A 16,575-nucleotide genomic window follows, 5' to 3' on the forward strand; every position below is an offset into this window, starting at 1 on the left:
ACTAACCTAGAATTCAAATAAATTCAGAATTCTCTGGAAATATTTTCAAATGTCTTAATCTTTCTACAATTTATAAGGTACGTGCCTTCCAGTATTCAACAAGACTCAGTGGTGCAAGAAGTGGATCTTCGTCCTCAGGAAGCAGACTGAGAATTTTGAAAGCAGATATAGCTCCTTAATGATAGCTCAGAAGGAAAATAAGCAACATGGGTTTTTATATTATTGCAAAAGCTAATATGAGTATATACGTCCTAGGAATCGTCCCTTTATTTTATGCCTATTCCTGAAGACAATTCGGTTCAGAGGAACACAATAAAAACTTAAATGACAATGTGAAAATTTATAGGTCTTTGAAATATTTATGTAATTATAATCCCAAAGACATTTCTAGACAGATCTTGGCCCAAGAGTTGCAAAGACATTGTCACATTAATGTGCTTGGTGCTCTAGGGTATAAAATTTCTGCAGTTGCCTCCATGGGAAAAAATTGGCCCCTTGGGCGCCTGGGTGGCTCAGTGGGTTAAGCCGCTGCCTTCAGCTCGGGTCATGATCTCAGGGTCCTGGGATCGAGTCCCGCATCGGGCTCTCTGCTCGGCAGGGAGCCTGCTTCCTACTCTCTCTCTGCCTGCCTCTCTGCCTGCTTGTGATCTTTCTCTGTCAAATAAATAAATGGGGTCTTAAAAAAAAAAAATTGGCCCCTTTTCCCTGAAGGCCTCAAAAGGCTATAGAATGTGACTGTCCTGTGCTCCAGCTTTCTTAAGAATAGGAGGGAAACTGTAGCCTGTAATAGCATCAGGTTAGTGCAGGAAAAGCTGAGATGAAGCAGGACAAGGAGACAAAGATGACAAGTTTCAGTCCTTTTTTTGGAAATTATCGAGATCTTAGGTGTGCAGGGCAGATAGATAAATGAAATCAGTGATTTGTGATTTTTTTTAATGTAGCAAAATGGAGTGATGGGATTTTAATTCACATATGTGGTTCTCCAAAGATAATGAGTTCATTTAGTAATGATTTATGAATGAAATTTCAAAATACTAGTACAAAGTAGAAGAGGATGATTGCCATTAGTCTTTTTTTTTATTTCTGTGTAATAGTATTCATTGTTTTTGTACCAGTCCTAGTGCTCCATGCAATACGTGACCTCCCTATTACCCACCACCTGGTTCCTCAACCTCCCACCCCCGCCCCTTCAAAACCCTCAGGTTGTTTTTCAGAGTCCATAGTCTCTCATGGTTCATCTCCCCTTCCAGTTTTCATCAACTCCCTTCTCCTCTCCATCTCCCCATGTCCTCCATGTTCTTTGTTATTCTCCACAAACAAGTGAGACCATATGATACTTGACTCTCTCTGCTTGAATTATTTGCTCAGCATAATCCCTTCCAGTCCCGTCCATGTTGCTACAAAAGTTGGGTATTCATCCTTTCTGATGGAGGCATAATACTCCATTGTGTATATGGACCACATCTTCCTTATCCATTTGCCTGTTGAAGGGCATCTTGGTTCTTTCCACAGTTTGGCGACTGTGGCCATTTCTTCAATAAACATTGGCATACAGATGGCTCTTCTTTTCACTATATCTGTATCTTTGGGGTAAATACCAGCAGTACAAATGCAGGGTCATAGGTAAGGTCTATTTTTAATTTCTTGAGGAATCTCCACACTGTTCTCCAAAGTGGCTGCACCAACTTGCATTCCCACCAATAGTGTAAGAGGGTTCCCCTTTCTCCACAGCCTCTGCAACACACGTTGTTTCCTGTCTTGCTAATTTAGGTCATTCTAACTTGTGTAAAGTGGTATCTCAATGTGGTTTTGATTTGAATCTTCCTTATGACTAGTGATGATGAACATTTTTTCATGTGTATGATAGCCATTTGTATGTCTTCATTGGAGAAGTGTCTGTTCATATCTTCTGCCCATTTTTTGATATGATTATCTGTTTTGTGTGTGTTGAGTTTGAGGAGTTCCTTATATATCCTGGATATCAACCTTTTGTCTGTACTGGCATTTGCAAATATCTTCTCCCATTCTGTGGGTTGCCTCTTTGTTTTGTTGACTGTTTCCTTTGCTGTGCAGAAGCTTCTGATCTTGATGAAGTCCCAAAAGTTTATTTTCACTTTTGTTTCCTTTGCCTTTGGAGACATATCTTGGAAGAAGTTGCTGTGGCTGATATTGGAGAAGTTACTGCCTATGTTCTCCTCTAGGATTCTGATGGATTCCAGTCTCATATTGATGTCTTTTATCCATTTTGAGTTTATCTCTGTGTACGGTGTAAGAGAATGGTCGAGTTTCATTCTTCTACATATAGCTGTCTAGTTTTCCCAGCACCATTTATTGAAGATACTGTCTTTTTTCCACTGTATATTTTTTCCTGTTTTGTCGAAGATTATTTGACCATAGAGTTGAGAGTCCATATTTGGACTCTCTACTCTGTTCCACTGATCTATGTGTCTGTTTTTATGCCAGTACCATGCTGTCTTGGTTATCACAGCTTTGTAGTAAAGCTTGAAATCGGGTAACATGATGTGACCAGTTTTGATTTTCTTTTTCAACATTTCCTTAACAATTCGGGGTCTCTTCTGATTCCATACAAATTTTAGGATTATTTGCTAAATTATTAGGATTATTAGGATTATTTAGGATTATTTGCTATTTGCTCCAGATCTTTGAAAAATATCGGTAGAATTTTGATTGGAATGGCATTAAAAGTATAGATTGCTCTAGGAGTGTAGACATTTTAACAATGTTTATTCTTCCAATCCAAGAGCATGGAATGTTCTACCATCTTTTTGTGTCTTCTTCAATTTCTTTCATGAGTGTTCTGTAGTTCCTTGAGTACAGATACCTCTTTGGTTAGGTTTATTCCCAGGTATCTTATGGTTCTTAGTGCTATAGTAAATGGAATTGATTCTCTAAGTTCCCTTTCTGTATTTTCATTCTTAGTGTATAAGAAAGCCACTGATTTCTGTACATTGACTTTGTATCCTGCCACGTTACTGAATTCCTGTATGAGTTCTAGTAGTTTGGGGGTGGAGTCTTTGGGGTTTTCCATATAAAGAACCATGTCATCTGCGAAGAGAGATAGTTTGACTTCTTCATTGCCAATTTCTATACTTTTTATTTCTCTTTGTTGTCTGATTGTCATTGCTAGGACTTCTAATACTATGTTGAACAAGAGTGGTGAGACTGGGCATCCTTGTCATGCTGCTGATCTCAATGGGAAGGCTGTCTGCTTTTTTCCCATTGAGGATGATATTTGCTGTGGGTCTTTCATAGATAGATTTTATGAAGTTCAGGAATATTCCCTCTATCCCTATACTTTGAAGCATTTTAATCAGGAACAGATGCTGGATTTTGTCAAATGCTTTTTCTGAATCAATTGAGAGGACCATGTGGTTCTTCTCTCTTCCCTTATTGATTTGTTCTATCACATCGATTGATTTGCAAATGTTGAAAAAACCTTGCAACCCAGGGATGAATCCCACCTGGTCATGGTGGATAATCTTTTTAATGTGCTGCTGGATCCTGTTTGCTAGGATCTTGTTGAGAATCTTAGCATCCATATTCATCAGTGATATTGGTCTGAAGTTCTCCTTTTTGGTAGGTCTTTGCCTGGTATGGGGATCAGGGTAATGCTGGTTTCATAAAAAGAGTCTGGAAGTTTTCCTTCTGCTTCAATTTTTTGGAACAGCTTCAGGAGAATTGGTGTTATTTCTTCTTTGAAAGTTTGGTAGAATTCCCCAGGGAATCTGTCAGGTCCTTGGCTCTTGTTTTTTGGGAGGTTTTTGATCACTGCTTCAATCTCATTACTAGATATTGGTCTATTCAGGTTGTCAATTTCTTCCTGGTTCAATTTTGGGAGTTTATCGTTTTCCATGAATGCATCCATTTCATCTAGGTTGCTTAGCTTATTGACATATAACTGTTGGTAATAATTTCTGATGATTGTTTCTATTTCCTTGGTGTTAGTTGTGATCTCTCCCTTTTCATTCATAATTTTATTAATTTGGGCTTTTTCTCTTTTCTTTGGATTAGTGTGGCCAATGGTTTATCGATCTCATTGATTCTTTCAAAAAACCAGCTTTTAGTTTCATTGATACATTCTACTGTATCTCTGATTTCTACCTCATTGATCTCTGCTCTAATTTTGTTTATTTCTATTCTTGCATGTGAAGTTGGTTTGACTTGTTATTGATTCTCCATTTTTTTAAGGTGTAGAGACAGCTGGTGTATTCTGGATTTTTCAATTTTTTGAGGGAGGCTTGGATGGCTATGTATTTCCCCCTTAGAACCGCATTTGCTGTATCCCATAGGTTTTGGACTGATGTGTCTTCATTCTCATTGGTTTCCATGAATTGTTTAAGTTCATCTTTCATCTCCTGGTGGATCCTGGTTGATCTTAAGCATTCTTAAGCAAGGTGGCCTTTAGCTTCCAGGTGTTTGAGTTCCTTCTGAACTTTTCCTTGTGATTGAGTTCCAGTTTCAAAGCATTGTGATCTGAGAATATGCAGGGAATAATGTCAGTCTTTTGGTATTGGTTGAGTCCTGCTTTGTGACCCAGTATGTGGTCTATTCTGGAGAAGGTTCCATGTGCACTTGAGATGAATGAGTATTCTGTTGTTTTAGGGTGGAATGTTCTGTATATGTCTATGAGGTCCGTCTGGTCCAATGTTTCCTTCAATGCTCTTATTTCTTTATTAATTTTCTGCTTTGATGATCTATTACTGAGAGAGGTGTATTAAGATCTCCTAATATTAATATATTCATATCAATATGACTCTTTATCTTGATTAATAGTTTTCTTATGTAATTGACTGCTCCCATATTGGGGGAATAGATATTTACAATTGTTAGATCATCTTGGTGGATACTCCCTTTAAGAATATGTAGTGTCCTTCTGTTTCTCTGACTATAGTCTTTAGTTTAAAATCTAATATATCTGATATGAGAATCACTACCCCGGCCTTCTTTTGTGGCACATTGGCATGAAAGATGCTTCTCCATCCCATCACTTTCAGTCTACATGAATCCTTAGGTTCAAAATAGGTTCTTGTAGATAACATATTGATGGGTCCTGTTGTTTTATCCAATCTGCATCCCTGTGTCGTTTTATGGGCGCATTTAGGCCATTCACATTGAGAGTGATTATTGATAGATACGTTTTGATTGGCATCGTGTTACCTTTGAAGTCTTTCGGTCTGTAGATTGTTTCTATATTTCTGTTCAATGATATTCTTAGGATTTTTTCTCTTTTATAGGACCCCCCTTAATATTTCCTGCAGTGTTGGCTTGGTGGTTGCATAGTCTTTTAAGCATTGCGGGTCTTGGAAACTCTTTATCTCTCCATCCATTTTGAATGTCAGTCTTGCTGGATAGAGTATTCTTGGTTGCATATTCTTCTCATTTAGTACTCAATATATTTTGGCAGCCCTACCTGGCTGGCCTGGTCTCTGTGGACAGGTCTGATGTTATTATAATGGGCTTTCCTCTCTATGGAAGGAGCTTCTTTGTCCTAGCTGCTTTTAAGAGGGTCTTTCTTGAATCATAATTCCTCATTTTAAGTATAAGGTGTCACGAGGACTTTCGAGAATCTAAAATCTGGGGGGAAACCTCTCTGCCTCTAGTACATGAACGTTGTTTCCATTCGTGAGATTGGGAAAATTTTCAAAGACAACTTGTTCCACTATGTCTTCTAGACTTCTTTCTTTTTCCTTCCCTTCAGGGATTCCAATAATTCAGATGTTGGAACGTCTCATGGCATCATTTATTTCCCTGATTCTGTTTTTGTGGCTTCTGAGCTGTTTGTTCCAGGCTTCCTCCTGATCCTTTCTCTCTGTTTGTCCTCCAGATCACTAATTCTATCTTCTGTCTCAGTTACCCTAGGTTTTAGAGAATTTAGATTAGATTGGAACTCATTGAGAGCATTTTGGACATCATCCCTGGTGGCTTTCAGTTCTGCCCTAACATTGTGAATATCATCCCTGCTGGCTTTCAGTTCTGCACTAATCAATTCTGTTTGGTCATCCATGGCTTTCTCCAACCTAGCTATTGCTTGGATAATTGTTAACCTGAATTCCTTTTCCGACATATTGTCTATGTTAATAGCCATTAGCTCTGTTGCAGAAGGTCCATCCTCTGCATTTTTCTTCTGTTGGGTATTCCTCCTCCTAGTCATTTTGGTAAAAGATGACTTAACGGATGCAGCTGGGTTTATTGATTGTGGTGCAGTCAAGGTGCACCCTGGAACGCTTCTGTGCAATCAGGGTTCCCCACCCAAATGAGAGAAAAAATAAAAGAAAAAGACCTAGCGAAGAAGAAAAAGAGAAAAAAAAAAAGGAAAAAAGAGAGAGAGAGAGAGGTAAAAATGGGAAGATAAAAGAGAAGGCTCAGCCCAAATGGGCCCCAAAGTAAGATTTATGAAGTATACAAACAAAAAACAGACAAAGAAAAAGACTGATAAAACTATATTACAAGAGAGAAAAAAAAAATATATATAAGCAAAAAAAGGAAGAACCTCATCAGAAAGAACCCCAAGTATAAGATTTATATACTATCAGGACAAACACAAATACACAGAAACACTGGCAGAAGGAAAAGTTGGGAGAGTGGTTATAAATTCTCAGTGTGGGTGAGGAAGGTTATTTTGACTCTTCCTGGATGTATCTTGATGTTTTAGTTAAGGAACTCAACTTTGCTAAGATACAGGGGTATTAAAAATTGGTTTGCCTATAGGGGTAGCATTAATTGGGGAAAGGGGATTACCTTGAAGTTTAACTCTATATGTATATTAGAAAATAAAAATTATAAAAGAATAAACTAGACTAAACTAAGTTAAAATTTAAAAAAATAAAAAAATAGAAAAGCAAAAGAAAAACACAGGGGTATGTATCATAAAGTTCAGGTTAGAAGGTTATTAAGGAATTTGTCAGTGTGATGGTAAATAGGTTAAAAAATTATCTGTATATATATAAAAAAAAAAGAACCAGAATATTGGTAAAGAGTTAAAAATAAAAGTTGTATTTATGAAGTAGTGGTGGTTGTTCTCTTGTAGTCTTCTTTTTTTTTTTTTCTTCCTTCCTGGTTGGTTTTCGGGGGGGGGGCTGCCACGTGGGTTTTCAGACAATGATGTTCCCTGAGTTAGGTCCTCCCACCCCCCTCAAGGGGGTGGGCTCTGAGGAAACCGTTTTTTTCAAGCTTTTGTTCTCTGGAGGTTTTTATGTTCTTTCATCTGTTTTCTCTCGTCTTGACAGCTTTTGATGGTTTTTGGAGGTTTAGAGGGGAGCAAACTGCACCCAGACCTCCCTCTCAGAGAGAAGCCTCAGAATGCTCTGCAGAGCTGCTGCCAGAGTAGGTTCTGAATCAAGGTCCCTGGGGATGCAGGATCTCCTCATTGTACCCAATACCAGGGCAGCGGTGGCTGTCTGGGCAGCTCCAGACCGCCAGAAAGGTTCCAAGCAATGATTGCACACTGAGATTTTCCTACTGTCCCAGGCTGGGAATGTCTGGTTTTTCCAGATGCCAGAGCTTCAGGCTAGCACCTATGAGCACCTCTCCCAGTGGAGGGTGTGGGGCGTGCGCATTTCAAGATTGCCATCTGGCCAGGCTCCCAGCCCCTCAAGGGAGCCGGACCCCACTCGTTCTCGGGCGCGCTGGCGGCTCAGGGACCAAGACCTGATTGCTCTGCAGCACTCTCTGGCTCAGCACCAGGGGAGGTTGTCCTGGTCCGGGGACTTAGGCCCCTGTCCCTAACCGCCGCTATTCCCACTATTTCCCCCAGGATCCTTTGCTTTTTTTTTTTTTTTTTTTTTTCTTTGAGTACTTTCTTTTTTTTTTTTTTTAAGATTTTATTTATTTATTTGACAGATAGAGATCACAAGTAGGGAGAGAGGCAGGCAGAGAGAGAGGAGGAAGCAGGCTCCCTGCCAAGCAGAGAGCCCAATGCGGGGCTCGATCCCAGGACCCTGGGATCATGACCTGAGTGAAAGGCAGAGGCTTTAACCCACTGAGCCACCCAGGCGCCCCTTCTTTGAGTACTTTCAACCAGACTCCAAGTTAATGCTCGTCCCCAGATGCAGGGCACTCTCATATTGGGGTATTACTTTCCAATTGGTCACCTCTGGTGGCTCCCTCCCCCTTTTGCTTATCTTCCGATATCAGTTCGACATTCCCACTCTGCTTTACCTGCCACTGGCGTCTTCTGTTCCTGCAGAGATCCAGACATGTATAATTCTGATCTCAGGCTGATTTCATGGGTGATCAGAGTTCTTTGGTAGATAATCAGCTCACTTTAGGGTACAGGTTGAAATGGCACCTTCTCCTACTTCCCCACCATCTTGACTCCCCATCCGTGTTTTGTGATATTTTATTGGTTTGATGTTAGCATTGATGAATGAGCAGATAGAAAACAGTAGAAAAGAAAAAGAAAAAAGAAAGAAAGATATAAAGAGCTCTTCTCCCTTATTTGGGAGGGAGAAAATGCACAAATATCGTGAAAAAAATCAGACTAAGGAGCCAAGTACAGCAAAACCTTTAATGTGTTTCCATCTGGTTCTTTCTCTGCTCACTGACTAGTCACAGGTGGTTTAGACTCAGCCTCATCTGCCTGTACTGAAGCCAGTCAGTCTCTCTCTTCCACATGCCAACACATGCATGTGACATTTTCATATGCAAGAAGGGTCAGGAAATCAAATTTTATAATACTTAATCTGTTTCAGATCAATCCACTCAGCCAAAGGATAACAAAAATCCTCTGAGAGGTTGTTGGTTGGATTAAACTCATTATATTACTTCTTGTTCATGATAACGCATATTTCAACACACATATTATTAGCTTTACTGTGTACATAAAAACACAGAAGGTTCTGAAGTTTGAATAACTAGTTCAAATAACCAGTAAGCAACAGAAGCAAGAAAATGCTTATTTCTAGTTTCTTGCTTCCTTTGGGGCTTTAAATGTTTAATAACCCTGAGGAAATGAGAGATCCTAGCACTTTGTCTTAAAGGACATGACAACCCAGTGATTTAGAGCTTATCTGTACCAGTGTTATGGCCAGTGTTGACCAAGCGATGCTCCAGAGCTAGCCTACACAGATCCATGTCAGGATACAGCTGGTCATATCTCCAACATTCTCCTCTACACACACAGTGGACAACCTTTAGAGAAGGATACCAGTTAATTCACATCTTCAACTCTTCAGTTCATCCCTCTTTGTAAACTAGTTCTGCTGCATAGTTGTAATTTTGGTGAAGAAGTGCAAATCATCGTTTTTTATGAACTTTTTTTAGATATATTTATTTATTTTAGAAGGAGAGAGAAATAATGAGCATGGTGGAAGGGCAGGAGGAGAGAGATAGAAATTCTCTATCAGAATTCCCCCTGAGTGCTGAGTCCAGCAAGGTTGCTCTATCTCAGGACCCTGAGGTTGCAACCTGAGCCCAAATCTGGATTTCGAAGCTGAACCAAAATCTCCACCACCAGGAGGCCCCTCTTTAGGACACCTTCGTTGCACATGTTTAGAAAATTTTTCTTATAATCCAAGGTCATGAAGATCTTTTTCTATGTTTTACACAACATTTTTTTTAAGATTTTATTTATTTATTTGACAGGCAGAGATCACAGGTAGGCAGAGAGGCAGCCAGAGAGAGAGGAAGGGAAGCAGGCTCCCCACTGTGCAGAGAGCCAGATGCAGGGCTCGATCCCAGGACCCTGGGATCATGACCTGAGCCAAAAGCAGAGGCTTTAACCCACTGAGCCACCCAGGTGCCCCTACACAACATTTTTTAACTTTTACATTCCACATATAGCTCTAAGTCCATTTTAAATAAATCTTTACCGGTATGATATACAGATAAAAATATTTTCTGTTTTGTTTTGTGCAGTAAAGATGCCCAGTATTTCTACCCTCATTTTTTGCAAAAAATATTTTTCACCACTCAATTGACTGCAGACTTTGCTGAGATTAGTGGACCATATATGTGTGGGTCTACTACTGGTTCCTCTACTCTGCTTTGTTGGTCTTCTAAGGTATCGTTATTAAAATACCACATCATTTTGAACACAACAATTTTGTAACGTCACTGGAAATCAGATCATGTAAGTTCTCAAATTCTTTCTCTTTTTATGTTGTGAGACCTAATTTAGGGCCCTCATATTTCCATATGAGTTTTAAAACTGTTTGGAAGGGGCGCCTGGGTGGCTCAGTGGTTTAAGCCTCTGCCTTCAGCTCAGGTCATGATCTCAGGGTCCTGGGATCGAGCCCCGCATAGGGCTCTCTGCTCAGTGGGCAGCCTGTTTCTCCCTCTCTCTCTGCCTGCCTCTCTGCCTACTTGTGTCCTCTCTCTCTGCCAAATAAAATAAATAAAATATTAAAAAAAATAAAATGTTTGGAAAAGTTTTGAATATGTTCCTGTAATTATGCTTGAGAAAGTGTGAATCTGGAAATGCCTTTGGGGAGAATTCACCTCTTAATAACGTTGAGACATCTGTCAGAAACAGTATTTCTTTTATATATTAAGGTGTTTATATTCTCTTAACAAATATTTTGCTTTCAGAGTACATTTTCCTTTTATCTTGCTACATTTATTCTATTTTTTTAAATTATTTTTATTAACACATTGTACTATTAGCCACAGGAGTACAGGTCTGTGAATCATCAGGCTTATACTTTCACAACACATACACTCCCCAATGTCCATAACCAAACCATTCTCTCCATAACCTACATTTATTCTTACTTATTTTATAATTTCAGTCATTACAAATGGATTATTAATATCTAATTTCTGTTTATTAGTTACTAGTACAAACTATGAAATTGAACTCTGTATATATTATTGTTGTGACTTGATATTATGCTAAATTCACATTGGAAAGTAGAGGAACTAAAATTGTCTGTACTAAGTCAAATGTTTACCTGTACAAAAGTTCTAAGTGTCTGTGTGCATGTCTGCTAACATAATAGTGTTATGTACACTTGCCTCCAAAGTAGTAATAAAGCAATTATAATTACTATAGTTATGTAAAAAAAGAGATTAATAGTTCAGTGTTGTTAATTATAACAATATAGAACATGGGTAAGAACTTCAAGGAAAATCATTAACTATTATAACCTGAAGGAATATTGGTTCCGCCCTTAATTAGCATCTTGATCTTGCCAGGGTCTTTAACTTCTCTATCTTTCTATTGCATAATGTATAAAATAGTATGAAAACAATAGCAGGAATTACCTTACAGGTTTGTGGTGGGGATTAAGTCAGAAAATGTCTCCAAACTCATTCAGAGCCACTAAATATTCAACTTAATAAATATAATTATCATTATTATTACCATTAACCTAAGTCTCTGACACTGCTTTCTCATCTCACAATGGATGGAATAATACCAGTCACAAAGGATATTATCAGTATTTAATGGGATCCTGTGTACAGAGCACTTGCTGCTATGCCATGAATATAGCAATCAGTTATTAATACATACATATCCCTACATATATGTGTGTGTGTGTGTGTGTGTGTGTGTGTGTGTGTACATACAGTATTGTATTTAAACAAAAGCATTATGATTTATTTATGGTCACTTTTGTATACTTTCTTTACAGACCCACCACCAATGCTCTGAAAGTCCTCTGTTAAGTATTAGAAAGAACATAATAAATGGGGTTTCTTTCCCCAGCTTCTATTCCCTCACTTAACCTTACCCCACTTCATCCAGGCACATGTAGATCTTTATTAATATTATATTCCTTACTCGCCCTTCCTCATATTCTTCTTCACTTTTTCATTAATAGTCTCAATTTCTGCCATTGTTTCCCTGTTCCTAAGGAAAGAGGGAAAATTCCTTAACCTTGCATTCATAGCTTTTACATCAGTAACTACCCTCCCTTTTCATACTCAGCTGCCATTATGTGTAGGATCCACTGCTTCATGTTAGGGTTAGTCACCACAGATGATGACGTGTACACAGATGACCTCTTGCGTGTCTGTTTACAAAGTTCTCCATAGCCATATTCAACAGAAATTTCATCAAGGAGATAATGTTGTAATCAGCAAAACTTATTTTCTGTCTCAAAAAACGTCATGAGATTCCAATACCTACTAGATTCAAGGTATTTTTTTGTTTACTAGATTAAGAAGCTTAATAAATACAATGTCACATTAATCAAAAGTTTTTTTTTCAGTTAATGCAATTAATCATAAGGTGACATAATGGAGAATAGGAACAATGTGACAGAGTTTGATCTACTGGGGCTCACAGAGAATCCAAAGATGCAGAAAATCATATTTGTTGTCTTTTTTGTCACTTACATCATCTGTCTGGTGGGAAAAGTGCTCACTGTGGTCACTATGACTGCCAGCCTACTATTGGGGTCCCCCATGTACTTTTCCCTTGTTGATCTCTCCTTCATTGATGCCTGTTATACTTCTATTAATAACCCTAAACCGATCATAGATTCATTCCGTGAAAAGATTATCACCACATTCAATGCATGCATAACCCAAGTCTTTGGGAAACATTTCATTGGAGGTTCTGATGCATCCCTACTCACTGTGATGGCCTATGATTGCTATGTGGTCATTTGTAAGTCACTGCACTACACAACCATCATGAATCGGCAGGTTTGTGGCCTGCTGATGGGAGTGGTGTGGGTGGGAGGTTTTCTTCATGCAGCCATACAGATCCTCTTTATCATCCCTTTACCCTTCTGTGGCCCTAATGTCATAGATTACTTTATGTGTGATATGAACCCTTTGCTCAATCATGGCTGCACTGATACACACACTCTCGGGCTCTTTGTTGCTGCCAACAGTAGTTTCATCTGTCAGTTAAACTTTCTCCTCTTGATGGTCTCTTATGTAGTCATTCTGCATTCCCTAAGGGATGACAGCTTGGAGGCAAGGCATAAAGCCCTCTCCACCAGCATCTCCCATATCACAGTGGTTGTCATATTTCTTGTGCCCTGCATATTTGTGGACATGTGACCTGTAGCTATTTTATCTATCGATAAACAGGCACAGTGTTTTACACTATGATAATACCAATGTTATACCCTTTAATCTATACTCTGAGAAATGACCAGAAGAAAAATGCTATTAGGAAATTGTGTAGTAGAAAAGTTATTTCAAGTGAGAAATAAATATGCCTGATGCTCAACATTGATGCAATGGAAACAAAGGTCAAAATGGATATTTTGGATGGAATTAGCAAGGAATACTTACTGTATGAAGAAAATAGTAAGTTGCTGTGAATGACAGATTCTGCATTGAGTGGAACAGGAAAGTGTGGAAGAAAGAAAAAGTCTAGTCACAGACTAAGCTAATATATATATATATATATATATACATATATATATATATATACACACATATATATCACACACACACGTTCACTATCGATAATTATACATCTGCCTTATACATCAAGGTTGATGTAACATGTTGCCTATAATGTTATGGTATTAAAGGACAATAGGATTATAAAAGCAAAGAGCCATTTAGCCTCTGAGGGGTAACAAAGGCTCTCCAAAGTTTTCAAATTTCCTTGTAGCCTGAAGCATCATTTTGTAATGTTCATGTCACCCATCTTAGGCTGCTAAACATTCAGAAAAAAAATGATGACTCAAATAAATGAATATCCTATTATTTAATAAGAATTTCTATTTATAAAATAAAGTCACAGTCCATAGTCTCTTATGGTTCGCCTCCCCTCCCCAATGTCCATAGCCCGCTCCCCCTCTCCCAATCCCACCTCCCCCCAGCAACCCCCAGTTTGTTTTGTGAGATTAAGAGTCATTTATGGTTTGTCTCCCTCCCAATCCCATCTTGTTTCATTTATTCTTCTCCTATCCCCCTACCCCCCCATGTTGCTTCTCCATGTCCTCATATCAGGGAGATCATATGATAGTTGTCTTTCTCCGATTGACTTATTTCACTAAGCATGATACGCTCTAGTTCCATCCATGTCGTCGCAAATGGCAAGATTTCATTTCTTTTGATGGCTGCATAGTATTCCATTGTGTATATATACCACATCTTCTTGATCCATTCATCTGTTGATGGACATCTAGGTTCTTTCCATAGTCTGGCTATTGTAGACATTGCTGCTATAAACATTCGGGTACACGTGCCCCTTCGGATCACTATGTTTGTATCTTTAGGGTAAATACCCAGTAGTGCAATTGCTGGGTCATAGGGTAGTTCTATTTTCAACATTTTGAGGAACCTCCATGCTGTTTTCCAGAGTGGTTGGACCAGCTTGCATTCCCACCAACAGTGGAGGAGGGTTCCCCTTTCTCCACATCCTCTCCAGCATCTGTCATTTCCTGACTTGTTAATTTTAGCCATTCTGACTGGTGTGAGGTGATATCTCATTGTGGTTTTGATTTGTATTTCCCTGATGCCGAGTGACGTGGAGCACTTTTTCATGTGTCTGTTGGCCATCTGGATGTCTTCTTTGCAGAAATGTCTGTTCATGTCCTCTGCCCATTTCTTGATTGGATTGTCTGTTCTTTGGGTGTTGAGTTTGCTAAGTTCCTTATAGATTTTGGATACTAGCCCTTTATCTGATATGTCGTTTGCAAATATCTTCTCCCATTCTGTCAGCTGTCTTTTGGTTTTGTTAACTGTTTCCTTTGCTGTGCAAAAGCTTTTGATATTGATGAAATCCCAATAGTTCATTTTCGCCCTTGCTTCCCTTGCCTTTGCCGTTGTTCCTAGGAAGATGTTGCTGCGGCTGAGGTCGAAGAGGTTGCTGCCTGCGTTCTCCTCAAGGATTTTGATGGATTCCTTTCTCACATTGAGGTCCTTCATCCATTTGGAGTCTATTTTTGTGTGTGGTGTAAGGAAGTGGTCCAATTTCATTTTTCTGCATGTGGCTGTCCAATTTTCCCAGCACCATTTATTGAAGAGGCTGTCTTTTTTCCATTGGACATTCTTTCCTGCTTTGTCGAAGATTAGTTGACCATAGAGTTGAGGGTCGATTTCTGGGCTCTCTATTCTGTTCCACTGGTCTATGTGTCTGTTTTTGTGCCAGTACCATGCTGTCTTGATGATGACAGCTTTGTAATAGAGCTTGAAGTCCGGAATTGTGATGCCACCAACTTTGGCTTTGTTCTTCAATATTCCTTTGGCTATTCGAGGTCTTTTCTGGTTCCATATAAATTTTAGGATTATTTGTTCCATTTCTTTGAAAAAAATGGATGGTATTTTGATAGGGATTGCATTAAATGTGTAGATTGCTTTAGGTAGCATAGACATTTTCACAATATTTATTCTTCCAATCCAGGAGCATGGAACATTTTTCCATTTTTTTGTGTCTTCCTCAATTTCTTTCATGAGTACTTTATAATTTTCTGTGTATAGATTCTTAGTCTCTTTGGTTAGGTTTATTCCTAGGTATCTTATAGTTGAAGGGTCAGGGGTGGGAGGTTGGGGGAACAGGTGGTGGGTGATGGGGAGGGCACGTTTTGCATGGAGCACTGGGTGTTGTGCAAAAAGAATGAATACTGTTACGCTGAAAAAATTAATAAAAAGGGAAAAAAAAAAAATAAAGTCACACTCCATAGAGTACTTGGCTACCTGTTCAAAATATTTTCTACAAGGCAGCATAATGTCTGGAGCATAAAGATATTGATTGAGTGAATAATGTTATAAAGGAAGAGGGTTATAGTCAAGAAAAGGTAGAGAAAAACAATAGTACCAGAGACCAGGCACTTATTTCCTACATTTCACTGATCTAGGCTCTACCAATTCTAGCTAAATCTCTTTGAGAAAGTACAATTTTTAAAACTCCTACTTAAACTGTGTAATAAGAAAAAAATTGAAATTGGGATCCTCAGTGTTGGAGAAAATAGCTGACCTTGATACTCTCCCTGCTCTCAGCAAGTTTTCATCATCATATGAATGTGAGCTGTTCATGTCATTTTTCTCTGTTAATGATTTACTTCTTGGTAACATTTCCTTATGAAATGCTATTTTAAAAAATATGTGCTGCTATCTACACACAAAACAACTTCAGGTTAAATATACTCGATTCATTTATGTTTGATAATATTTCTCTCATTCATTCACCAATAGAAATTTCTCGAGCCCAACAGATGTATCAGACACATTTATGGTTGCTGGTCTTCAGAGGTGAGTACAGAGGAACCAGGGTCTTGTCTTTAGAGAGTTTCAGATCTACTGAGACACGCAGAGGGGAACAGAAAATGATAAGACCATGTTATAAATGGGCAGGTGGTGGCAGCACAGGGGCAATAAAAGCATGTTTGAGGGACACACAACAAAGACCAGGGGGTCAGGAAAATTTCCTACATGAAAACATATCAGAAGGGGCACAAAAATTGAAGGCGAATCTTAAGAGTGAATATGCATATGTCAGCTGAGAGGATTCCTAGGAGAGGATGCGTAACAGAAGCCAGGCGGTGAAAAAGAAAAATCTAATCTTTCAATATGTTGGTCAGAGATTATGGAATCTCGCTGACACCTCAGTTTATCTCTTGATTCATTTGTGAAGCCACATACTTCATAACATCCAAAAGAAAATATTTTCTTTTTCTCTTACCATACTGTTTTAGAGGTTTA

The 16,575-nt window shown here is 38.8% G+C and overlaps 1 protein-coding gene across 1 annotated transcript; it reads left to right on the plus strand.

Annotated features, from left to right (window-relative positions):
- Positions 1–12,201: 12,201 nt before the first annotated feature.
- LOC123948614 (olfactory receptor 4C46-like) lies at positions 12,202–12,975 on the plus strand. Its single transcript, XM_046015816.1, has one exon. The coding sequence runs from the start codon at positions 12,202–12,204 to the stop codon at positions 12,973–12,975; it is 774 nt and encodes a 257-aa protein (XP_045871772.1).
- The last annotated feature ends 3,600 nt before the right edge of the window (positions 12,976–16,575 follow it).

Source organism: Meles meles, chromosome 8 (assembly GCF_922984935.1).
Source record: "Meles meles chromosome 8, mMelMel3.1 paternal haplotype, whole genome shotgun sequence".
NCBI classification, from domain to species: domain Eukaryota; kingdom Metazoa; phylum Chordata; class Mammalia; order Carnivora; family Mustelidae; genus Meles; species Meles meles.